Source organism: Chenopodium quinoa, unplaced genomic scaffold (genome assembly GCF_001683475.1).
Source record: "Chenopodium quinoa cultivar QQ74 unplaced genomic scaffold, ASM168347v1, whole genome shotgun sequence".
NCBI lineage: Eukaryota > Viridiplantae > Streptophyta > Magnoliopsida > Caryophyllales > Amaranthaceae > Chenopodium > Chenopodium quinoa.
In genome coordinates this window covers 1681756-1708926 of record NW_018744895.1, presented here as the reverse complement: position 1 = coordinate 1708926, position 27171 = coordinate 1681756, and the positions used below count along the sequence as shown (strand labels likewise).

The window sequence follows — 27171 nt, the reverse complement described above, 5'->3', positions numbered from 1 at the left end:
TTTTTTGGAATTTTTTTTTTTCAAAAAAGGAAAGATAAACAAAGTAAAAGCAAATAAGTTAGACAACGTTGTTAGCCAAAGAGACATTATTAGCACCTACTTAACGATTAACCTTGAAGCGGTAATATCGTTTTCTCCGTATAACATTACTCGTAACGAGTCAAAAGTTAACGTTGAACAGTGGGCGCGCGCAAGACTTAGAGTTGCGCAGAAGAGCTGCGCGCAACTTCTAGACATGCGCTTGGAGGGGGCGTGCAACTTTGACAGTTGCGCGCACCACCTGGCAGGTTCGACTTTTTTTTCTTTTTTTTTTTGTACATCGAAATGCAGATTTTTTTTATTTTTTATTTATTTATTTGGTCGAACCACTATATATTTTTTTTCTTACAAAACTTTTTTTAATATCTCTAGATAACAAGTTAGAATTTTATTAAACTAGACACGAGGCATATAATCACATATTCATGTAGTCAGATAAGCACATAAAAGGAACCGTCAAAGCATATAATGTCGTTCTATGGTCAAGGCCTGGGTGTCCAAATGTACCATATCTTAAGAACGATGTATGAATCAATCACTCAACGTGTTGACCCATGGCATGGTTCTCCCAAAATTTTGTTGGAGATATGGGTGGTATGATTGTTATTGATTTTGGGATAGAAGCCTAGTGTTGGCAACCTCTGGTCAATGGGTCAATCCCTAATGGTTAAAGTGTGTTATGATTATGCATGATGCAGTGTTGCTTATTTGGCTTTTACTCTCGTGAAAAAGGAAGATATTATGCGTTTAAGTCTCGCTCTCTAACTAGAGATTATCCAAGTTAGCCTTCGTTACAACTCATAGGTAACCTAAGTTGGACACCTTAACCATAACCAAAAGCAAATCGTGTAACCTCTAAGTCCCCAGCGGAGTCGCCACTGTGAGGAGGATAGCCCGTCGTTGAGGATCCCACTTCCCATATGCCCATGGCCCTTTAAAAGCCTAGGACTTTACACTTTTGAAGGTGTGTTAGGGTTTGAATTCCTGACTGTTTAGGGGACCTTGAATTAGAATTGATTCTATCATTACGCTTTTTTGTAAGAAACTAATAGGGAGTCACCAATGAGTTTTAGGAAAACTCATAAACCTTGTTCGTACCTTTCTCCCAAGTAGTGTTCAAGGGATAATTAGCATGAATTATAAGTTTACCCATGCTCAAATTGGTCTACTAAACAAGAAATGAGTTTGGGAGCGAGGGTACTAAGATAACAACGTTCCTTGTTGAGGGGAATCGCCATCCTAGCCCTAGTGCGGCCTCTAGTAGCTCTTCCTTTTTCACAATTTCATTACCAAAAAGTGTACATTGCAACGCGATTCCTAAATACTAAGTTAGTTGATTTTATTTACAAACATTAATCACAAAAAGTGTACATTGCAACGAATGTCGTTATTCTTTTTTAATTCAAATTCTTGAAAAGAACAAAATAAACAATATTCGCCTTGACTTAGGTGATAAAACAACAATTTAATTATTCAATTTCTAGTTTTTAATTAACGAAAGAATACTATGTGAATAAATTAATTAGAGTTTATTTAAATGGATCAAACAACACTAGTTAATTTATGAAAGTTATTTAAAACAAGAAGAAAAAGGAAAAATGATTTAACTAAGTGCTCAGGAAACTAACTATTCTCCTTTGTGTTGCTAGATCTTGTTTTGGATGTTTATGACCTTCCTTCTTCTTCGTACCTCCAAGGCTTCAATGGAATAAATTAGGGTTGGAGAGTAGCTGGGAAGAGGGGAAAAGTAGTATGATAGTAAGAGAACTTGAGAGATTAGGGTTTTTAGAATTCTAGATAGGGTTTTTAATTTTGATTTTTCTGTTGTCATTAAGGCTAACGAAAACCGCTATTTATAAGCGTAGGAATCTAGGTTTAGGGTTTTAGAGCCGCGGCGTCAGGGGGCACGCGTAACTCTCAGAGTCGCGCTGGAGTGCCGAGCGCAACTCAAAGACTTGCGAGCAACAGGCGCGTGCAACTTTAAGAGTTGCGCGCGGTGCGGTTTGTCTTATATGAAAATGCGTTTTTAAAACTTTCATAACTTTTAATTGTGAAGTAGGATTAAGGCAAATAAGATATCATTGGAAAGTCCTAAATTTCTTATATCCAATGCCGTTAAAATTAGGTTAAAATATATTACGGATCAAAAGATATGGCCGTTTGAGTTCACGGGTGTAAGTTTTAAGGCCCAGTTTAGTATTTTGATGATAACTTATTCGTTTTAACTCAGAATTGGGCTTATAATATACCGCTGGAAACCTCTTTAAAAGGGCTATTTAATTGTATAGGCTTTGAACGGATATTGGGTGGTTAAATGTTCTGGTTGGCTCATTTTTTAACAATGCAAGACCCATTTGATCTAACCATTGCATATGACGCATTTAGGTCCGTTAATAATCAAGATTAAACATGTATGAGCATGTTTTAGGCCTAATTAGTAATCGGACTAGGCTCTAAGATAATTTGGTCTTAAATATAGGTCTAACTTACTTCATAATGCATTTCTGAGTCCATAAACACTTCAACTTTGATCTAACATGAAGAACGAGTTTTTGTAACATCATCGCACTTCCCGTCAAGAGGCCAAAAGTAGGTGTCTACATAAATCGTTCACGGGTGTGAACGTTAAACCCCATTCATGATCACGGAGTTCGCTAACTTCATAGTGGTCCGGATCCATGACTGGATGTTCGGGGATGATGGTACGAATCCAACCTAAAAGTGATTGAACCTGCCCTAAATAGGCTCTACTCAATTCTTATGATATTCATGTGCGCTTTTCGATCAACATACATGCATACATCATACTAATCCTAAACCTGTTTAATCTATGTTGGTTGATTATTAATGCATAATCAAATCTAATATTGGTGATCACTTGAATTAAAATCATATTAAACCTAAATTCAATTATTAATTATCTTATTAGGCATGGTTTCAAGTACAAATTCCCTTTAAACCTGCAAAAAGGGGTGTGATTAAGCAATAGAAATAAATCATGAATAATCAAACAACATATGATTAATACAACAATCATCATCATAAGGACATCATCAAAACATTGTTAGTAGTGAGATCCTAGGCATGATACTAAACGGATTAATAGCAAATCCTAGCATGTCACTAATAATAAAATCAAAGCGTTATCCTAAACATGATACTAGAAATTAACATAATATTGTAAACATGATTTCTACTCCAAAATCAAAAGAATAATTAAGTTATTAAATTACTTACTTTGATGCATCAACCTTCTTGCTATTACAACAATACATACGTTAGTAACCTTCAAGTAAAATTAAATCGATAAAGTAAATAAATCAAATATGAATTGAAATAGAGATTTGGGACCAAACTCTTAGAACTATCAACCTTTCACGTCGAGGTCAAAGGCAACGCTGAGGATGGCTTAGAGTATTCGAATCTCGTAAATGAGGTATTGTGACTGATTTGGGAGAATATCAAAGATGTGTTTAGGCTAAGGTTAAGAACATTGGAATAAAGAATTCCGGGCTAAGTGTAGGATGATGATGATGATGATTGTTAATGATCTGAAACAGGGAAAACGACCTCCATTTATAGGGAAAAAAGAGAGTCTGGACGATCAGAATTTGGAACTGAATAGACCTGCTCTTGACGCGGGGTGACAAACCTGTTGCGGCGCGATGAAGCTGACGTGTCACGTTGGTTTTGTCATTCTGCGATGATTTCTAAAGATGATAAAGCCGCACGGAGTTTGATTTCTAATGGAATTAAATTTGTGAAATATATCCGGACGTCTTTTAATTTGAATGGAATTAGGATCATCAAACATGAGTTTTATTCAATTTCAAACTCTTTGATCTTTATCTTTTCGAAAAGGATAAACTAGAACCTTCTAGAAACTTCAAAAAGAGTCCTAATTGATTTTGGATCGGAAATAAGATATTTGGACCCTCATATGATCATTGGGTCGTAGGTAAGGTAGGTCTAGGCTTGGTTTAGTATTTTGGCCATAACTTATTCGTTATAAATCGGATTTGGGCTTATAATATATAGTTTGAAAGCTCTTTTCAAGACCCATCCAACTAAGCAATAATTGGACTGGGATTGTAGACCAAAATAATTTGGTTCGGATATTTTTGTAAGTTGGACACGAAATGAATGTTTATGGGCTTAAAGACACGAAATGAATGATTTTGGATTAAAACAATTTTGGAAAGGTTAAGCATTTGGTCAACGTCATAGCTTAAGGAAACTTCGCGAGACTCTTCAACTTTTCACCGAACTCGTCAATCAATGACATGAAAGGTCCTCATCACTGGGTTTGGTTTTTGGGGAGACACAATTAGGTGTCTATAACTACGCATACATAAATATTCTTATGCGCATACGTACCTTGAATAGTGCCTAAACTCGGCCACACTCGCTAGAAAACACTTAGCTCAAAGCTTCCGACAAATTGAAATACATAACTATAGTTAATCCACTAATCTCACAATTTTCCAACAACTTTAATATACTCTAAACCTCACTAATTAACCTAATTTAATGGTTTAAAAGCCTTCAAACCTTTTCTGTAAGTGGGTACTTCAAATCCTTTAAAAAAGACTTAGTTTTCATGACTTAAATAAAATTCCAGCATACTTATTTAATATAAAACATCACTTATAGACTAGAAAATCATATTTAAATCATCAAGAACCTTTTTCCTTTTATGGGTAATCAAATCCTAACGTAATAATTAAAAAGTAATGTGTATAATTAAATTCCGGCATTAATTGAGGGTTTAAAACTCATTAACAACATGTCTAAATTATTAATTTAACCAAAACAACCTAGGATCAAACCCTGACCATAAACATTAAATTCCCAAATTTTAGGGTTTGTAAATTAGGGTTTTTGATTAAATTAAAATCGAAAAAATTATAGGAATAAATTAACAACATCAACTACCCAAAATCAACATCAAAATATAAGCAAAATCATGTTTTCAATTAATTAAAAGAAGCTAGAATTAAATTAGGAGGAAAGAGAGTTTTTTGTTTTTCTTTTATACCAAACCGCAAAGAGGAGAGAGAAGAGATGAGGGATGGTGGCGCACGGTTGGGCTGCCGGTGCTACCGCTGGCCACTGGTGGTCGCCGGTGGCGCATGGGAGAGAGGAGGAAGAGGCATGGGAAAGAGAGAGAAAAAGAGAGGAAAGAGGAGAGAGAGAATAAGAGGAAAATTTTTGGAGTTTTGTGAAATCTGACAATATGATTTTTGAGTGTGAAATTCTTGAGGTTTTGGGGTATTAATATCCCCATTAAAAAAAACACTTATTTACAAAACTGTCATTACTAATCATACTCCCCCTTGAATTGTTTTTTGAGGCCAACTTGTTGGGCTCTTAAGTGCTCTTTAATTCACAACATGTTGATCCAACAATTTAATTCATGTCGACCCAATTATAAAACACTTTATTGCCCCAAATAATGACTCATATTATTTTATACACACTTATTTTATTTTTAAATAATTAATTCTTTTAAAATGTATTTTAATTTATAAATAAAATAAATAATTTATATATATATATAATATTATAAAAATACTCAGTATTACATACTGCTAGAACCTTCACTTGAGGAACACCACGAAAAAAGTACAGTCCATCTTCACGTTCACCGACACCAATGACCCTCCTCGTCTGCAGGTCCTGTATAACACATATTTTGTTAGTAAATTGCATCACACATTTAGACTTATCACTCAATTGAGTTATAGATATCAAATTGCAAGTTAAATTAGGCACATAAAGAACATTGTCAAGTTGTAATCTGCCCGGCAATATCACATTTCCTAATTGATCCGGATTAGCCGACTTCCCATCGGCAAACCAATGAGGCAATTTTGAACACGCTTCACATTCTTGAGCATGTGACATGATTTGATGCCCCCGTATCTACAATCAAAGGTATAGTGTTTTCCTTACCATGCAATTGCTTTGTTTTTGGATTTAAAATATCCAAAATTTACTGAATTTGGGTAGCATTCACACCAACCAAACTTGCTGCATCATCAGTAGAGATAGCCTTCGATTGCTGACCATTAGACGAGCCTCCAGCCACCTTGTTTGAATGCACCGAATTCTGCGAGGAGGAAGAAGTTGCTGCCGAGTTATTGTTGTTATTATGGGACCCACGACCACCACCGCCACGCCCCACTCCTCATCCACCACCACGTCCGGGAAGTCACCCAGAGAAGTCTTCAATTGGCACACACGAGTGCCGCTAACCACACAAAACCTATTCTTAAGGTTTGTCTAGAGAATACTTGCATCATCATAATCACCAATCGTCGATCGTACCTTTGTATCGAGGGTATTAGTAATCCACGACACTAGCATGGAATGCACAATAATCCAATCCTCCAATTTCGAAGCATCAGCCACCGATTTTGCAATTGTACCATCTAAAAAACCAAATTTTCGCTTAGCCATCAAATCCCTTTGAATAGCTTGTACCATTCATCATAATTTTCTCCATGCATTGTATAGGCGTGATCACATTACCGGCACTATCACTCAATCCTATGTAATACGTCAAATCAATGGGAGGTTTTTTCACCCATCACGCACAATTTTCCTCACACGATTTAGGGAAAAAAAATTTAGGGTTTTAGTTTGGCTCTTCATACCATGTCAAATTAATCACAAAGTCTTAACTTTCTTATTCATCTTTCAAATATATTTATACAAGAGTATATCTTGGGGAATAATTAACTTATCAAGATAATATCACACAATATCACAATATCTTCCTAAAATATTATCATAAAGATATATTCCCATCTTAACAAAAGAAAAAAAAATTATAATCATTTAGGAGAAAAGTTGAAAAGTAAATTGAGGAAGGACAAAAGTAAAAAAAAAAAGAAAAAAATTGTTTGGTATCGTTTTTTGTTTTTAGATTATTTTTTTTTTTTAACAAAAAACCAAAAACTAGAAACAAAAAAATGTGTTTCCACTTTTTTGTGGTCAGTTTTCAAAATTATCATGATTTTAATAAGATTGACTTATTTTTTTATCCATTATATGACATATATCATACTTCCTCCGTTAACTATTAATTGCAACAAAGGGGTATTATTTGTGAGTTATAAAATATACCTTTGTTGCAATTAATATGTAACGGAGGATACATGATTTTGAAAAACAAAAAATCAAAAAACGGAAAACATAACAATACCAAATAAACCTTCGTTGTTATTGGTGTTTTAGTCGATTTGGTGACTCATACTTCAATCTTTGATTCGCTTACTAGGGTTTGTGGTTCATGTTTGGGAGTGTAAAAAAAATCCGATCCTACCATGTTATTTCGGTTTAGTTATCCACATGTTCAGTTTGGTTTTTTTAGTTTACTTAGATATATGCACACCTTTGTTGGTTACATCTAAAATCTTTATTTTGAAGAGAGAGAAATTTACCTATGAAGTATCTTTATCTTAAGAATATATATATATACATACATACATACATACATACATACATACATACATACATATATATATATATATATATACACACACACACATAGGTTTCTAAAATTTTGTTTACCTGAATTTCATGCGATTCGATCTTGTCATTAAATATGCTATAATTTGTCTGCGATCTCTGTGATTCAAGTATTTTTGTTCCAGAATCTATTATTTAGTTGAAGGTAAGTTGTTCGACCTCTTTCTCTATTTTTGTTTTTCGATAGGCTAGGTTAAATTGCCTATTTAATTATTTTACTAGTTGTAAATCAATTTGTTGATTGTTGTTAATCGATTTGTTTTTTAGTTGTTTAACTCTTCTCTTGTTAGTTCTTAGCGACTGAGATCCTTATTCTTTAGTGTGATTTTGAATTTTGCCGATCAAATTAGGGAAGCATGAAAATCTGATTATAACTTATTGTCAATGATAGTTGATAATTTTAGAGTTTTTTTTTCAGATTTTTTTTTTCTCATTTTTTTTTGATCGCTCTGGCAATTGATGAATCTTTGCTCCGTTTTTCTTTTGTTGATTGATGAGGAGTGTGTTTTGTTTTTTTACTTTTGAAATGTTTGATGCATTTTATTGCATTTTTTAGAATCAATGAGTTGAATTTGAGTTTTAAATTTGCTGAATTTCATTTGGTTATTGTTAGATTTTTGGAAGAAAAAAAATGGTTAGAGCTTGATGAATTAATGGGCCGAGTCAAATGCCACTTTGTTTTCTTCATTGCACCTCAAAAAGCAGTATACCATGTTTTTTTAACAAGAAAATAGAGGTCGTATATTTTCCTGTTTTAGGAAAAAGTGGAGGGTTATAAATGTCGCATAATGCATAATAATGGTTGATAAGATTTCTAAATAAATTGAGAATACGAATGAACAAAAGAAGTGAACTCTATTCAAAGTTCCTCATTCTGTGGCCTTCACTGTATTTTCTAGGATCTGGCTACTAAATTCTAAAAAACTGAGAAGCAAGCAAATTTCATAGTAAATTACTAAAGTCCCAGTAATACACTTACAGAGTAATCTTGTAAACTTGAAGTGATCTTCCTGTTTCATTTGTAATGTCACCATACTCACCAAAATGTCAGTAATTCAATGAGTTACTAGAAACCGAGGCCCGTAAAAATATTTAATTGATGAAGGGTGAGCAGTTGCATGAACTTAGATGTATGCTGGTGTACTTAATTATGACTCCTACTCTGGCCTTGAAATGGACATGTCCAACTTGTACCAATGTATATATTTTATTCGGAATAATTCAAAATGATTTTCTCACTTTTTGTTCATTTCATTCGATTTGGATTAGATTATATTCATATGGTGAGAACTAGAGGTGGTGCATTCTTGAGTTTGATACATATCCAGTGAGCGAGAAGCTGCAATTTGAGGATGGACAAGTTGTTAATAATCAATTCAAGAAAGCTCCTGTGAATCAAACTTCTGGAAAAGAATATGTTATTAATGAAGGTGTTCGTAGCAATGCTAAGGGTGTTATTCAATTTGAGCTACCTGCTAGTTCAATGTCTAATGTGGAAATCCGTTCAATCGCTATTGGTGTAAGTATTTTGCCCTCTAATTCTGTTTTTTTTTTTCCTTTTTTTTGTCACAAATTATTTTACTAAATCTAAGTGCTACATTTTTTTTCATAGTAAGTTTATAAAAAGTTTTTGCTCGTGAAAAGAGATTTGGAAGTGGTATCAAATTTCTACATGGATGAGTTGAAAGTTTTATTTCAGACTTGTAAACCTAATGATGCTTCCACTTCGATACCTCCAATGTCCCAAAGTGATTTATTCTTTATGGATCCTCGTGTTCATGATATTGTTGATGAGATTGTGTCTCTTGTAAGTTGGGTAAGCAAAGTGCCTATTGATGATAATGGTGCACCTGCAAAAGAGATTAATGTTGTAGTTGGTGAAGTTCTAAGGATAGGTTTTGAGCATGTTTTGAATAATGGAAAATCTAAATGTTCCTTGCTGTGGATGTTAGTCTAATTGGTGATAAAGTTACATATATAACTCAATATATGAAGTCAAGTAATAAGGATATGAAGATTTTGGATACAGTTGTCCAGGAACTTGTTGACTACTACATTAGTGATTACCATGGTTTCGATCTCAAGTAAGTCATGTCATGGTTCTTTTTGTTATTTATTTTTCAAATTTTAATAATAAGTGACTATGCTAATATACATGTGTGTTTTTATATACTTGTACAGTGAGGTGTTGGTATCTTTTGGCAAACCATTTGAGATTACAAGGAATGATTTCCTTTCATTAGGTGAACCGACTTTTGCTATATCTTCTGGTATTATTGATTGTTGGGCTTTGTTGCTTAATGAAAACCAGAAGAGTAGTGCACATGTACCTCAAAAACTATATTTTGGTGTCTCTCAAAGTGTAAGTATCTTTCGGCTATTCAGTTACTATATTATTATAAAGGTAGCTGTTCATTATAAAAGATTCATAAATTAATTTCATTATATTATGAAAACGGTCACTATGTAATTCAAGTAATCACATTTAAAAATAATAGCTCTACCTTCTATTTTTTTTTTTTAATATTTATTAATGTTTGATTGATTTTTTTTAGGCTTTTTTACTGGAAGTTGGAAACAAAGATAGTAACACACAAGAAATTGACAAGCTATTTGACATTTGGTCAAGATGGTTGTTCATTCCTTGCAATGATTTTGATCTTGCAAATGTTGAATTGGTAATACATTGCAAATGTTGACAATCATTTTTCAACTAAATACTTTTATATTAAGTTTTTCAAGCTTAATAGTTGTTTATTTATTGCAGATTTTTGTTCCTATACTCTTGAGTGAGCACTTCTTCCTAATTGTTGTGAATTTGAAAGAAGAAAAGCTTCAGTTCATTGATAATATGAGTTATGATACGAAGTACATGAGTGAGGTTGAGAAGTCCTCTGATGTTCTGGTAAAAATGTGATGTTTTGGATTTTATTTGTATTTTTCTATTTAGGATATGTTGTATGGAACCTAAAGTATTATTATATTATGCCTAGAGTGATATGATGAGTACCTTTCTTGGTCAATGCCTTCCTCGAAAACAGAATAATGATAGTGGCATTTATACTATGGTCAACATGCTTTACTTTGATGGAGCTAATGTGTTCAACTGCGATGTTTTGAGAATGGTTATTATTCTCATTTTTTTTATTTGGCTTTTAATTTTTATTATATTAACTATTTCCTCCATGGAATTTAACTAGCTTTTTTATTCTAATTTTTGTTTTAAATTAATATATTAGGTTTCAATTAGACGGGTATTGAGAGCTTAGATTGCTGGTACCCTGGTATTGTCTGATATGAACACTGTTAGAGATGAAGTTCTTAAAAAGCTATCTGAATTAAAATCAATAAAGAGTCAAGTTAAAAGTTGCCAATTACTATGTGATGCAAAAGGATCACTATGAGATGCAAGAGCGTTACTATGTGATTAAAAAGATTTCTATAATAATATGTCTCTATTTAAATAAAAAGGTCACTATGTAAGGTAAAAGTGTCGTATTTATATTAATCAATTCTTAAGCTATAAATTAGTATATCAATTAAAAGAACGAGCCCCTCCTTCCCTAACTTTTTATTGGCTTAATCTATGTTGGTTAGGGGAGCTGAGGGGGCTTAGAAGAATTGTGAAAATGTGAGTATTTTTTATAACGGTTTCTATATGATAATAAAGGTCATTATATCACTAAAAAGGTTCACATGGAATAAGGTTCCAATACGATGAAAAAAAGTCACTATGACATTAAAAACACATCTCTCACTATGACATTAAAAACACATCTATAATATAAATTGAAGTTATCATATGCTAATATGTCACTACATCAAAATAACAATATAAAGGTCAATAAAAATTTTAACAATAAAAGGTCACCCTATCAATAAAATTTTAACAATAAAAGGTCCCTGTTTAATATATGTGTAACAATAACAGTCACTGTATCAATAAAAAGGGCACTATAGCACTATGTTCTTTCTAATTCTCTCCTCTCATCTCCTCTATTTCAACACTAGGCCGTCAGTAACTGATGTTGCTTCCTGTAAATATGAAGTCGTTTTGCAGCCTTTCTACTCTTCTTTGAAATCCTAAAATCATGTACATGAACACATATAAAATGAAAATCTAGTAGGAAGTAAACATAGTACAAAATTTATTTATTTTTTTCTAAAAAAAATTACCTCATTCAAGTTTGATTTTTTTTTTTTTCGGACAATTCCAACTATCATGGTGTGTTCTCTGACGACAAGTTCTACAAAGTCTATCTTTCCTTTGGCTTTATTCAATAGCAATCTCTTTGTCAGATTTTTTTCCTTTTCCCACTACCACTACCTTTGTTGGAAGGCTTGTTTGGAGGAAGAATATCAGCAACAATGTCATTAGATCGAACAAATAATTCAATGTGCTTATTTTTTGCCTCGCGTTTATCAACTGGACTTTCAGAATCCAAGTCTTTCATATCATTTTCAAAAGATATTAGCTTAGACAACAATGACTCAAGGCATTCAACTTTCTCCTCACAAAGACTTACACATGAAAAAAACTTGTACCATATGTCACCAACTAGCTTTTGCTTCTTATCCATCTCTGCCCCATCAAGCAAGTTGTTTAAGCCAAAAATTGGTTTCTTCATAGCTTCTTTAGTCCAACGATGCAAAACATATTGCCTTGGAATCTCAAATAAGAACTTTCCTTTCATGACAAAGAGAATATGACGACATAATATTCTAACAGATTCAAACATTTTACAAGAGCATGAAGCATCATTAGAACACAAAACATATGTGACATGATAACTTTTTTTCCTTGTGTTGTCAACAATTCTATATTGCTCAATCCCTTCTTCTTCTTTGATGGTAACACTACTTATACCACAATTGTACAAAGCATGCTTGAATTCCTTTTGGAATATGTAAAATACATTATGAGTGTAAACTAATGCAGCATGCTTTTCCAAGTGCAGGGGGGTGACAAGTTGGGGATGAGTAGTTTTCAAAGTAGCATTCAACTAGTCTTGTGTGTGCCTTTGAGCATCGATTTCAGATTCATAGCGAAACCACAACTCAACCAATAACAAATGCTGATTGGTGAAATTAGTGAAAAAGCTATTTTCACTCTCTGTTCTTTGAGTTGACCTTAAAATCCCACCCATAAAAAGGTCACGAAAGTAGGAAGGAATCCACATATTCCTTATATTATACATATTTTTAAACCAATCTTCATTCACTAAATCAAATTCAGACATCACAGACTGCCAACAAATTTCAAATTCTTCTGGTTCAAGGTCTCTATTCCACACAACAGAGTTTAGTTTATGAAGAAAGTCAGTTTCTAAGCATAATTTGGGCTCAACCTTTTGTTGCACTTTTTTCATAATGTGCCACATACAAATCTTTTGCCTTATCAAGAAATTTTTCAATTGCCACTTTCATCGCAGGGTCTTGATCTTTTATGATACAGGTAGGCTGACAGTTATTCATTGCCTTTAAGAAACTTTCAAATAACCATTCAAAGGATTCAATATCCTCCTTTGCAAGTAAGCTTTTCCCAAAAGTCACACAGTTACCATGGGGATCAACACCCGTAAATGGGGCAAAAACCATAGAGTATTTGTTGGTGTCAAATGTTGTATCAAATGTAATCATATCACAGAACAACAAATAATTTTTTCTACTAATTGCATCTGCCCAAAATACTCTTGTCAAGCGTTGATGTTCATCCATATAATGCTCAAAGAAAAAGGCACCTTCACTGTTTTCAGCTTTTTCTTTCAAATTTTTTATAAGCATCGAAGCATCTTTCTCTTATATGTAAGCTTTCAAATCTCGATTAAAGTTCTTGAAATCATTCAATGTTGCACCTATATTATCATAGCTACCAAGATGTTCTTTCATCAACTTATAAGACTTGTTTGGACCAATGTTCAATTTAGAGTTGTCAAAAATGAAATTTTTTTTCTGGCTAAGTTTAAGGTTTCCAACATTTGCCAAAAAATTCATAGTGTTGGGAGAAGCAAGATTGTGGCTATGAGATTCATGAAAGACATAAACCATCCATTTTCCATCTAACGTTCCCTAAACCCAATCATTGCATTGCATCCAACACGATTTAACGTTCTTTTTCTAGCTTTAGGCTTTTCATCTTTCTTAGCAACTCTTGCTTTAATTTCACCATCCTTCGTAAACCCTTGATATTACAGTATGAATATTTCAAGTAGACTTTATCACTATCCTTAATTCTCTTTTCAGTACCTAGTCTTACCACAAACCCACCAAATCTAGCATATTGCTTATAAAAATCAACACCTTTAAGTAAGGAATCAAAAAGCATACCAAGTGTAGGCTTTAGTTCAGGGGGACAACACGGTATGAACTCTTTTGTTCCTCTAGGAGTGTAACACACACTTGGGCCCTTTAGTGACGGCAAGTTTTCAGCAACATTGGTAGTTGTAGATGTATTTGAGGAACTACCTTCTTCTGATTCCTCTTCCATTATCTGCATATAAAATCAAATAATATGGTTTAAAATGGGTACCGTAATAAAATAAATATGACCATTCCATGGTGCAACTAACTGAGCACCAACAAAACAATCTACAATATATGGTTATAGTATCATAAAAAAGAGTTACTGTATGGTATTGAGCAAGGTGTTAGTCATTCAAGCAAATACACAAACACCTTATGTGCGACAATTTCTCCTAGTGTCTAATATCATATATCCAAGAAAAAAACTTCAATACAAAAAAAAAATATTTATATTGCAAATTATATTGGTTGAATCGTTACAAAAACGAAAAAAGAGCATAGAAAAAAAAACTTCATTTGAAACTAAAAAACAGAGCAAATAAAGTCATTCAAGCAAAATCACAAACACCTTATGTGCAACAATAGAAACCTTCACAGATGAAATGATTGAAACTTGTAACCTAAAAAATCAAGGAAATAATATCAAAATAGCATATTTATATGAAAAAAGAACATAACATAAACTTAAATTCATGGAAAACGAATAAAAATCAAACGTGATACATAGATAGTGATTTCAGCAACATTGATAGTGAAACGAATTGGATGAAAAAATATACCTCAGAATCCATTCGTCAATGTGATTTAACAGTTCGTGATTCTTAATTGAAAATTTTTCGTGGAAATTTTGATAACTAATCAATGAATTTTTCACAAAAAAATTTGGGGGAAAAAGGTTAGTTGTAGGAGAGAAAAAGCTTGGGTAAATCCCTTTGAAATTTCTGGGTTGTATTTCAACCGTCAGATTATCTCATTAATCATCAACGGCTGAGATTTACTGTTTTTAGTTTTCACTATAAGCCCTATTTTCAGCAGAACCCTCATATATATATATATATATATATATATATAGGGTTGGGATCCGGTGAGAACCACCCTTTATGTGAGAACTCACACCTTATGTGAGGACAAATCTCAGCCGCTATATTAGATCAAATCCAACAGCTGAGATTTTCTCTCTTCTCTTCAGATTTTCTCTCTCTTCCTCCAAGTTCTCTGATTTTCTATGCTCTTCCATTTCTTCGCTCTTCAATTTCTTTGCTTTTGCTCATCAATTTCTCGCGATAATCTGTTAAGGTATGTAAATTTCAATTTAATTTTGAATTTGATCGATTTTGAAACATGTTTTTGCGATTTTGATTTCGAATGAGTTCAAGTCGATTTTTGATTTTTCTGATTTGATTTTCAATATTTTTGGCGATTTTAGGGTTTAAACTTCAGTGATTTGAGGGCTGGAATTTTCAGCAGATTTAATGTTCGAATTTCAATGATTTTAATGTTCGAATTTCAGTGATTTTAGTGTTCGAATTTCAGCGATACTACGTAATTTCAGCGCTACTCTTGATTATTATTGTTTGATTTTTTATTTTATTTTTTGCGTCATTTTACCATTTTTTGTGCGGTTTATGTGCAGTTTTATTGAATAATTTTGTTGTGATTAATTAGTTGGTGTGCTTGTATTTTGATGTTACTGTGTTAATTGAGAATAATTTATATTGGGATTCTGGGTTGTGTTGAGGATTGAGAATAATTTGGCTACTTCTATTGTTCTGTGTAGGACTCTAAAAGAATTGGTATGGTCACACACTCACACTTCGATTAATTATGTATATGTATATACTTTTTTTTTCAGTTCCTTCTAGCAACTACATGAGAACTTCAAAGGTCGGAATGTTTAAAATCTCGGAGGGATGTTGCTAATACTCTTGCAGAAAGAGCAGCTCGTGGTGATTTAAGTGGTGAAATTTTCCATTGGGCTAATGGTAATCATCATAATGTTCGTCTATATGAGAAGTTGTTGCTTAGTGTCTTTGACAGTCTGGATGAGGGAAAGCTTACTGAGGTCAGTATTCTTAGTCCCGTCTTCAAAAAAATCTGGGGATGCTGGAAATTCAAAGTGATCATTTGATATTCCTTTACTAATTATTCCATGATAATAGACTAAGAAGTATCAGGATTGTGGCTTTCAACTTGTCAGCTTTATAAATGAATCTCATTTGAATTTATGTTGTACTCAATCCTTGAGTTGCTGTGTATCATATTTTATTGAGATAGTTAATTTAATTTATTTCTTATAAATGTAGGCAGTAGGCCTCCCTAGCCTTTCAAGAATGTCACTTGATTACCTTTTAGTTTACCAAATATTCTCTTTGGTTTGATCTTTTGAATTGTCTGGTATAATGCATATCTTTTTTAATGCATTTATGTTAACAATAACCCATCTGTAATACAGGAAGTGGAAGAGATACTTGAGCTTTTGAAGTCAACTTGGCGTGTATTGGGAATAACAGAGACCATCCACTATACATGTTATGCTTGGGTATTATTTCGCCAGGTATATGAATTATGATACTCCTTTACCTTGAACTCATCAAAATATGCCTTATAAATTAGCATTTCATTATATATGATACACATTTCCTTGAAACTCATTGATGATTCTGCTTCATGTGTGTGTGTGTTTGTGCCAAAAAAGTTGATTGGGTGTAAGAAAAAGTTCCAAGTTCCAATGATGGGCTGTCGGTCCGATCCCATTTTAAGAGGGGTAAGATGGTGAAGGGGTATGCCAAAATTGAGATTGAGTAGAAAAAATAACCATAAACGAAATGCCGGCTTTTTTTCAGCTAATCGAAGTGAGAAACAAAGTATGTAGCTGAAGGAAATTGACTTCTAAAGGGTATATAATGTGATATATAAAAGAATAGATTATATAAAAATGCTTCTGTTGGTAAAATTGTTCATTGTGCTCTCCTCTTTTATCTGCCAGAATAGCAAACTCTATCAATCTCCAATCAAAAGATTATTGTCTAGGAATAAGATAAAGAAAGAAAAAAGGAGCAATACTTCCTTTTTCTCATATATTTTCTGTTTGGAGATCATTATTGTCAGAGCTGGAGCTCTTCAAGTTTATTGTGGAAATTAGGATTAAAAGTGTTCTTGCTCTTCTGTCAGTGTTTAACCTTGGTTAACTATTAGACTATTAGGTGATGTTGCCCCACTCCCCCTGCTAGCATCATGTTCAATATTCATTACTTTCAAGGTAATTTATCAAATGAGCAAACAATTCTTTGTTCATTTATCAAATGAGAAACAATTCTTTGTTCATTTTGTCAAAATGAGAAAACAATTCTTTGTTCATTTATCAAACGAGCAAACGATTCTTTTTTCATTTATCAAACGAGCAAACAATTCTTTGTTCATTTATTAAACGAGCAAACAATTCTTTGCTCATTTGATAAATGAGCAACAATTCTTTGCTCATTTGATAAATGAGCAAACAATTCTTTGCTCATTTATCAAATGAGCACATAATTCTTTGCTCATTTATCAGACGAGCAAACAAATCTTTGCTCATTTATCAAGTGAGCAACAATTCTTTGTTCATTTTATCAAATCAGCAAACAATTCTTTGTTTATTTATCAAATGAGCTGATTAAAAATTTATAACATAGAAAATGATTTAAAACATATGATAAACCTATTAGCTCAAATGGTAGAGCACTATGCAAATGCATAGGGAATGTAGGTTCAATTCCTACATAGGTTATCTCTATAAACAAAATTAATAAAAAAAAAATCAAATTCGTACTAAATTATATGAGAAAAAAATGGTTTGAAATGATTTATAACTATATAATTTTTTTTACAATTAAACTCTCATACAAACTTGTGTCTCCACATTACATAAATGAACTACGTGGGATTTGAACCCACATCTTTTGTGTATTTGCACAATGCTCTACCCTTGAGCTAGTAGGCTAACGTTTAAAACATTCAAACACACTAAAAAATGAGCATTAAATAGTTTGCTCATTTGACAAAGGAGCATTGAATTTTTTTACTTTTTTGACAAATGAGCAAAAATTAATTGCTCATTTGACAAATTAGCAAAAAACAATTGCTCATTTGACAATGAGCAAAAAATTAATTGCTCATTTGTCAAATGAGAAAATACTTAGTTGCTAATTTAACAAATGAGCAAACACTTAGTTGCTCATTAGTCAAATAAGCAAATAGTTAGTTGCTCATGTGTCAAATGAGCAAATAGTTAGTTGCTCATTTGTCAAATGAGCAAACATTTCTTTAATCAACAAGCATTTCTTTGCTCATTTGTGAAATGAGCAACCATTAGTTTGCTCATTTGTGAAATGAGCAACCATTAGTTTGCTCATTTGTGAAATGAGCAACCATTAGTTTGCTCATTTGTCAAATAATCAACTAATTAATTACTCATTTGTAAAATAAGCAAACATTCTTTGATCATTTAATTCGAGAAATGAGCAATCAATTTTTTGCTCATTTAGCAAATGAGCAAATAGTTAGTTGCTCATCTGTCAAATGAGCAAATACTTAGTTGCTAATTTAACAAATAAGCAAAAACTTAGTTGCTCATTTGTCAAATGAGCAAATAGTTAGTTGAAACATTTCTTCAATCAACAAGCATTTCTTTGCTCATTTGTGAAATGAGCAACCATTTGTTTGCTCATTTGTCAAATAAGCAAATAATTAGTTACTCATTTGTAATATAAGCAAATATTTTTTTAATCATTTAATTTGGAAAATGGGCAATTAATTTTTTGCTCATTTAGCAAATGAGCAAATAGTTAGTTGCTCATTTGTTAAATGAGCAAATACTTAATTGCTAATTTAACAAATAAGTAAAGAATTAGTTGCTCATTTGTCAAATGAGCAAACATTTCTTTAATTATTTATTAAATCAACAAGCAGTTCTTTGCTCATTTGTGAAATGAGCAATCAATTATTTCCTCACTTGACAAATGAGCAAATATATCTTTACTTGTTTGTCAAATGAGCAAATAGCTCGTTGCTCATTTGTGAAATGAGCAACCATTTGTTTGCTCATTTGTTAAATAAGCAAATATTTTTTTTGAAGGAAATAAGAAAATAATTAGTTACTCATTTGTAAAATAAGCAAACATTTCTTTGATCATTTAATTTGGGAAATGGGCAATCAATTTTTTGCTCATTTAGCAAATGAGCAAATAGTTAGTTGCTCATTTGTCAAATGATCAAATACTTAGTTGCTAATTTAACAAATGAGCAAAAACTTAGTTGCTCATTTGTCAAATGAGCAAATAAATAGTTGCTCATTTGTCAAATGAGTAAACATTTCTTTAATCATTCATTAAATCAACAAGCATTTCTTTGCTTATTTGTGAAATGAGCAATCAATTATTTCCTCACTTGAAAAATGAGAAAATATTTCATTAATCATTCGTCAAATGAGAAAATAGCTTGTTGCTCATTTGTAAAATGAGAAAATATTTCAAATAAACACTAGGTATAAAAGTCACCATAATATAACTACCACAAAAGTCACCATAATATAACCATCACAACAGTCATCATAATAAAAAGTCACCACAAAATATCCAATTTCGATTCAAATATAACCACCATTTTTACATCATTCAAAGACTAACAAAGATCTAACCACCATTTATAAAATGAGCAAATAATTCTTTGCTCATTTATCAAATGAGCAACAATTCTTTCATTCTTTGTTCATTTATCAAATGAGCAAACAAACAATTCTTTACTTGAAATTATATGAGCAAAAAATTAGCTTGAAAATAATTAATAACTATAGAAACTTTGTTACAACTAAACTCTCATACAAACGCTTGTCTCTACATTACACAAATAAAACCTACGTGGGATTTGAACCCACATCTTTTGTGCATTTGCACAATGCTCTACCAATTGGGCTAGTAGGTTGATGTATATAAAACAAATAAGCTGAAGGAAACTTACGCGCCAGTAAACTTTGGTATTACAAAAATATAAGATGTGAGTGTACAATTACTTGAAAGAGAAAAAAATATTGAAAACATTTAATAGAGCATGAGTTCACTTGCATCCTTATTGAACATTTATGAGTCAGAAAAACAAGCTACTACAATGGTAGCGAAGTTTATTCAAATGCTGATTTTGCAAAGCATGATTGTCAGCAACTTATTGAAAGGTCATAAATAACCATTATACTCATTATAAAGGGTCTCCAGTTTTTCCCATTCACAGTCTAAAAATTACTTAATAGATGTAAGCTGAGAAAGAAGAGCTTATATTCAAATTAGGAATGCACAAATTTTCAACAAACTACTTAAGATATGTCATATATATATATCATATCTTATTTGGGAGTATTTGAGGACTAAAAGCATAGTGAAATTTATTAGTAATTCTTAGTGTTCAGGCAATGCTCCTATTAAGATGAACATTGCACATTATCAGATGCACAAAATCCTCTCATTCCAAAGCAGAGTAAACAGAAAGAACACATATCAAAAACAAACCTGTATATACGAATTCGCTGCAGATACAAGATTCACATTCTTAACTCCCACAAAAGCTGAACGAAAACACGGAGATATGAAAAAAGAGATGGTGGCAGTCTGGGGATGGTGAAACAACACAATCTACTCAATAGCGGAAATCAAAATCAAAACAGAAAAATAAGTTATTTTCATGAGAAGTTGGCATGTGGATGTGGTAGCAACAAAGTTCCTATACTAGTTTCAATTACCAGTTAAAGCCCATTCACCGAAGCCTTTTGTCAGTAAAAACAACAGCAATCCACTTGCCAGACTTATGAATGTTAACATGGATATCTGATGCTGCACTTGATCCTCATCCTTTTTCAATTACATGCAAGTGAATTGTGACTTTGTGTGTAATATTAAATAGCAATTACGAATCACACTATATGCATATTAGTAGATTACACAGTCTGATTTGATAGTCATTGTTGTTCACAGATAGTTCCAATTCCCACAACTATTGGTATAAAGTATAGAAAATTGTTGGGTACCTTCAGTAGTTGTAATCAAATTCAGATATAGTTTTATAACTAAATTCTCTAAAGCTGTAAAAAAAACGACTATTTATGCCATTTGGAATCTCAATTACACATATATCAGTAGTCATCCATAATTTTAATCGCACTAAAACTCAGGATTCAATATAACTAGAAACAATATTTGCTTGACTAATAATTCTATTAACTTTATAAAAATCATCATCTCTATAATTTAAACCAAGTACAACTAGCACACAATCACATAACCGCATAACACCACAAAAGACAGGAAGGGAAGAAACAACAGGGAAGTAGCAGGGCCGCAGCAACATAGCGACATGTAGTAGTAGAAAAGGGAAAAAAAAACTAAAAATAAAAGGTCAAGAGATTATCTTACCTCATGAATTGTTTCAATGGATTAGAAGAGTAACTCTGAAATTGCTTAAATGGATAAGTTGGAGTTCCCGGAAGTAACTATTAGAATAATCCTCAAAATCCAAACAATTCAAAGAACAAGAACACAAACTTAATACAATTAAGTAGAAAAATTAAACACAATTGAAGAAATTAAGCCGAAAAATCAAACAAAAATCAAGGTAAAAACACAAATAATTAATAATTACTCAAATAAAACTAAAATCAACTTAATAATTATTCCAATAAACCTAAAATCAAACTAAAATTAACGTAATAGCACAAATAAGCATGATATCTAAGTTTTTCGAGAAAACAAATATATATACATATATATATATATATATACGAGGAGGTTCCGCTAAAAACAGGGCTTATGGTGAAAACTAAAAACAGAAAATCTCAACCATCCATTATTACTAACAAGATCTAACAGTTTAAAAAAATAATAATAACGTAGAGTCACTATATATAAAAATAATGTAACTATATACAAAAATAGGGTAACTATATCAATTTTTACAACATTTTTCACTATATACAAAAATAGGGTAACTATATCAATTTTGATCCTATTCATAGAAGTCACTATATACAAAAGTAGGGTAACTATATCAATTTTGACCACATTTACATAAAAGTCGCTATATACAAAGATAAGATAACTATATTAATTATAGCTTGCAATGTTGCTGAAAATCCAGCAAGCTTATGATCATCGCCATACCTATTACAAGACGACAAAAGTAATAAGTGATATTTTGGGGAAGAATTTGAAATAAGAATCATGATATGTTGCAAGTTGAAGCTTTAAAAATGGAAAAAATTAAAACCAAAGGAAAAACACCAAAATTAAAACATAAAGAAAAATTATAACTAACTATATATAAAAATAAGATAATTATATCAATTTTGACAACATTTACATAAAAGTCACTATATACAAAAATAGGGTCACTATTTCAATTTTGACCATATTTACACAGAGGTCACTGTATACAAAAATAAAGGGTAGTAAAAAAGGTTTTAACTCTGGCAGGCTTCTCCTTAGATTGCTTGACTACTTTATCTTAGCTTCTGCATTTGCATTTTGCTCTATTTTTGAAACCTCTTCATCCTTCTCTGTCTTTCTTTTCTTTTTCTTCTTCTGCTTCTTTTTCTTGTTCTCAGATGCATCTCCATTAGCAACTTTAATACAGCAAAATGCAATTACACAAACAAGCAGCTTACAAAGTAAGAACATCAATCAGGAGATCAAACATAGAAGACAATATTGCAAAGGTCCCTCCTTTTTTTAAAAGTCGCACCACCTCTATTTCTCACCATAGGAATATAATCTAATCCAAATCGAATGAAAATCCTTGTTGCACCCTGTAACAAGACATACGAAAAGATAAACAAAAGAAACCAAAGTAGTTACCTCTTTTTATAGCATAGTGACCTTTTTTTTAAACAAAACTTTAAAAAAAACATAGTCCAACACCCCTCCAAAACCGGACACATGAAACACAATCACCATCTGGTACAACTAAGCTAGCAAGGTACAAGCTAGGAAACAACCAAAGCCAAAACAAATAAAGGCAAACAACAAGACAACAAAACACCACAGCAACAAACAAAGCAACACAAATAAGCAAAGACAGGTTGTAAGAGAGGAACACAACAACATCAAGGAACACCAACGCAGGATCAGAAAACATCCAAGCATAACAGCAGCCCACAGCAACAGCACAGCTGAAAAACAAGCAGCCAGCAGCAAACAGAAGAAACAAAGCTTCACAGAACAGCACAAACAGCCTTGCAGCAGAGAGCAGCAAACAGAAGCAAGTCAGCTCCTAGGCAAACACAGCAAGCAGCACAGCATAACACAGCAAACCCCTGTCAAACCCAAACAAACCAGCACGCAGCAGAAAACAGAGATCACATAGGGCTATACATACACAGACACACACCCATAAATTGCATTTTAGCTATTCGCACCCCAAACGGCCATTAATTTGAAATCAAAATCAGCTAAAATCAAACCCTAAATTCGAACACTAAATCTCTGAAATTCGAAATCTAAAATCGAACTACATATCTGCAAAAATAAGCGAAAATCGAACCCTACATTTGCAATAATCGAACTTAAAAAAAAAAATCAAACTCCATGCAAAATTCTTAAAATCAAATGAAAAAAAATCGAACTCAGGAGCAGCAAACAGAAGCAAGTCAGCTCCTAGGCAAACACAACAAGCAGCACAAAGTAGCACAACATAACACATCTAACCCCTGTCAAACCCAAACAAACCAGCACGCAGCATGAACAGAGATCACATAGGGCTATACATACACAGACACACACACACAAATCGCATTTTAGCTATTTGCACCCCAAACAACCATTAATTCGAAATCAAGATCCGCAAAAATCAGCTAAAATCAAACCCTAAATTCGAACACTAAATCTCTGAAATTCGAAATCTAAAATCGAACTATAGATCCGCAAAAATAAGCAAAAATCGAAGCCTACATTTGCAAAAATCGAACTAAAAAAAAAATCAAACTCCATGCAAAACTCTTAAAATCAAATTAGAAAAATCGAACTCATGCAAAATTCATGAAAATCGAACAAAAAAAACGCAAATATCAAATCACAAAAATCGCTGAAAATTCGTGAAAAAACAAACAAATTGTCGAATATAATCATACCTGAATTGTGATATCTAGAGTTTTTTCGCCAAAATTTGCTCTTAACACAGTAGAGAGAGTAACAGAGAAGCTAGTTGAAGAGAGAGAAAGTACGAAAGAGGAGAGAATAGAGAGGAGAGAGAAAATAACGTGAAAATTAAGGAGGAGAGAGAAATTCAGTAATGTCTGAAAATAAGAGGAAAGAAATCTCAGCCATACAATTTGATGAACAGCTCAGATTAAAAGTTTTCAGTTTTTATTTTAACTCTTGTTTTTACATGATCCTATTCCTATATATATATAATCTCGATTCAAGACCTATAATATAAACTAGGAATCCTTATACACCGTTGATTGCATTTCATCGCACAGTGCAGATTTCACCCGCTTCATTAAGGGTATTTTCGTAAATATGCGTTATGAATGACTTCTGCTCTAATTTTTTCGCTGCTTCCCTCCTTTCTCTCTCTTCTTATGACTTTCTCTCTCTACCTTCTAATTCTCTAAACGACGATTTTGTTCTTCGATTTTGCCAATCTATTTCTTTGATTTTGCTCATCTATTCTGACGAATTCTTCAATTTCGTTCGTCATGTTGTTGAATTTGGTGTGATTTGATCATTTCTGCAGAGGTAATTCTTCCGACTTGGGTTTTGTTCTTTGTTTTTTTTTTTTTGAGTTAATTTTATTTATTAGGGTTTTTCGCATATTAAATTTGTTTATTTTTTCTTGGATCTTAGTTGTTGGCTAATTATGAGCAAGTGTGTTAATTGAAATTCGATTATCGTTGCTTTCTTCTATTGACTTTTAATCAAACTTAAGCGATTTAAATTGTGAAATTTAGGGTTTTTTTGCTTTCTTTATTTTATTGTTATTTTTTAGTAATGTGCAGTTTTACTTATTTTTGTTGTGATTTTATTGCGATTTTTTTTAGTTCTGTCACAATTTTCTTTCCAGATTGAAGAGTTTAATTTTTTTTTTTTTTTTTTTTTTTTTATTGTTGGTTCTTTAACTAGCTTTCGATTGAATTTATATTATATAATTTTGATTTTGTTTTGTGTTTCTCGATTTAGACTTTTCCTGTGTGGTGTATCTGTGACTGTTTATATTATGCTTTTATTTGGGGGTTTGATTTGTTGGCGGTGTATTCTTAATGCGTGTATTAGGGGAGTGAAATTAGAGTTGTGTATGGTGGTGTTTGAGAGTCCATTTGTATTACTTCTAAATAAGGTTTAATATGGGGGAGTTTAAGATGATTCCAGCCTTGTCTTATACTTTATAGATTAAATAGTTTTCTATTTACTTTTAAGTAATATTGATTTACTACAAATAGTGTTTAATGAAATGCCTAACTTAATGGAATGAATGTTATACTAGGTTGCTAGCTCAGGTAGTTAATGGTAGTTACTTTTGAGTTGTTGGTAGTGACTGAGTGTGGTATATACTTGTGTGCATGGAGTTGATGGTAGTGGCTGCGTGGGGAGTTAATGTGTGGGTAAAAGTCATGAGGGTGTCAAGGGTTTCTTTGTAGCCTTGGGTGTTGTGTGAATGGTGTGGCTCTATGTGGCCAAGGAGCACGAGGCAAAGTGTGTGATGCTGTGTGTTGGTAGCTATTGTTTGGGTGGGCAAAGTGTAAATTTGATGAATAATTGTGTGTGTGTTAAATCATTTTTAGAGGTTTTGCTTGAAGTTTTGCTAGATATATTTGAATAGGGTGGTTTAGTTACATTGGAATTAGAGTACCTTTCACTGATCCTTCTATTATGAAATTGATATGCTGTGAACATATGGTCTCATAGTAGCTTTTATGATCTGTTGGCTGATGCACCAACTTCCTTTTTGGCTGATCGGTTTTTGTGGGCTGCAAACAGGCTAGACAAAAAAGAACTAAGTCTATTCTGTACTCTGAGTTGGGCATCTTGGTTCTGCAGGAATATGAGAGTGCATCAGCCATCAAGAATCGGTGTCTGACCCCTGCATTGTGGCTGAGTGTAGCTATCTTGCCAAGGATGCTGCAGCTGCTGCCCTACCAAGGTTGCTGCAGCTGCTACCCTGCCATGGCTTGCTGCTTCTGCTGCTATGCTACTTCTGGTCTTCCACCTGCTGCTGTAAATGTTACATGCGTTTCTGTGAATAAACTATGTAGCCTTGTATAGTCGTATTATATTTTTGGATGAATTTGTAATATTACAGCTAAGTGTTAATATAAATATCCAAGTTTATATATATATATATATGTTAGTGTTTGTACATCAATTAAAGTGAAAAAAGTCCAAGTCTATATATATTTTTTATTTACTTCTAAGATAATTTTATTTACTTTTACGATTTTTTTTATTTACTTTTTCTTTACTTCAGATGTTAATATATACTAGCCTACTAGCTCAATTGGTAAAGCATTGTGCAAATGCGCAAAGGATATGGGTTTGAATCCTAAGTAGGTTCATTATGTGTAATTGTTTAACTAGCTTTCTACCAAAAATAGGATTATTTACTCTTTGTACTGTTTTATATACTTTTTAAATGAAATCGTTTACTTTAACTTAAACTCATATACTTCTTTTTTAGTTGATTACTATTCATTTTTATTTACTTTACTTTTGAGATATTTTGATTTACTTTTGCAAAATTTCGAATTTACTTTTTAGTATTTTGTATCTACTCTTGAGACATATTAGAGGATAACTCAAAGTATGATATGAGAGGGAATGCAAGTTTCTCTTTCTTACTAACAAATATTGAAATGATATCAGATTGAAATCATCAACTATTAAGATTATGTGCTATACAAGGCTATAACACAATTTCTAACTAACAAGTATCGAAATCATATCAGATCTTTATCAACATATATGGTGGATGGAGAGCTCATAGTGGTAATGCTTTCTATGGCAAAGACCCAACTAAGGTGGATCCTATGTTGTTAGAGTATCGTAGCCAATAGGCTGGCTAGAAAGGTTATTGTGCATGTATTATATACCATCGGTGTTTCTGACCCGTTGTTTGTATTTGTTAACACCTACGAAACCAGAAATATTCCAGCTGATCTGATAAGGTGATCCTTATGATTGTATTGTTGAACTTTTTTTTTTTTTTTTTTTTTTTAAGCTAGTTTGATTTACTTTTTAGTTATTTTAAATTAATTTTTAGCTACTTTAATTTACTTTTGAG

At 32.4% G+C, this 27171-nt stretch overlaps 1 protein-coding gene and 2 long non-coding RNA genes across 3 annotated transcripts; 2 read left to right on the top strand and 1 right to left on the bottom strand.

Moving 5' to 3' along the window:
* The first annotated feature begins 8808 nt into the window (after positions 1-8808).
* Positions 8809-10909, top strand: LOC110705984. Its single transcript, XM_021883906.1, has 2 exons — positions 8809-9937; positions 10343-10909. Exons 1-2 carry the CDS (start codon positions 9719-9721, stop codon positions 10490-10492), a joined length of 369 nt encoding a protein of 122 aa, XP_021739598.1. The 5' UTR covers positions 8809-9718; the 3' UTR covers positions 10493-10909.
* An 11307-nt stretch (positions 10910-22216) lies between these two features.
* On the bottom strand, positions 22217-24256 carry LOC110706016. The gene is made up of 2 exons (XR_002508186.1): positions 24023-24256; positions 22217-22702 (listed from the first exon to the last, which is right to left on the bottom strand). It is a non-coding gene; the product is annotated as an uncharacterized LOC110706016 (long non-coding RNA).
* Positions 24257-24452: 196 nt separating this feature from the next.
* LOC110706015 lies at positions 24453-26232 on the top strand. Its single transcript, XR_002508185.1, has 2 exons — positions 24453-24632; positions 25872-26232. It is a non-coding gene; the product is annotated as an uncharacterized LOC110706015 (long non-coding RNA).
* Positions 26233-27171: the final 939 nt, after the last annotated feature.

What these genes read in the sequence shown, in the direction of transcription:
- LOC110705984 (XM_021883906.1), top strand. Translation starts at nt 9,719, where the DNA reads ATGCTAATATACATGTGTGTTTTTATATACTTGTACAGTGAGGTGTTG. An exon ending in ATTTTGGTGTCTCTCAAAGT is followed by an intron (nt 9,938 to 10,342) that starts GTAAGTATCTTT and finishes TATTTATTGCAG; the next exon opens with ATTTTTGTTCCTATACTCTT.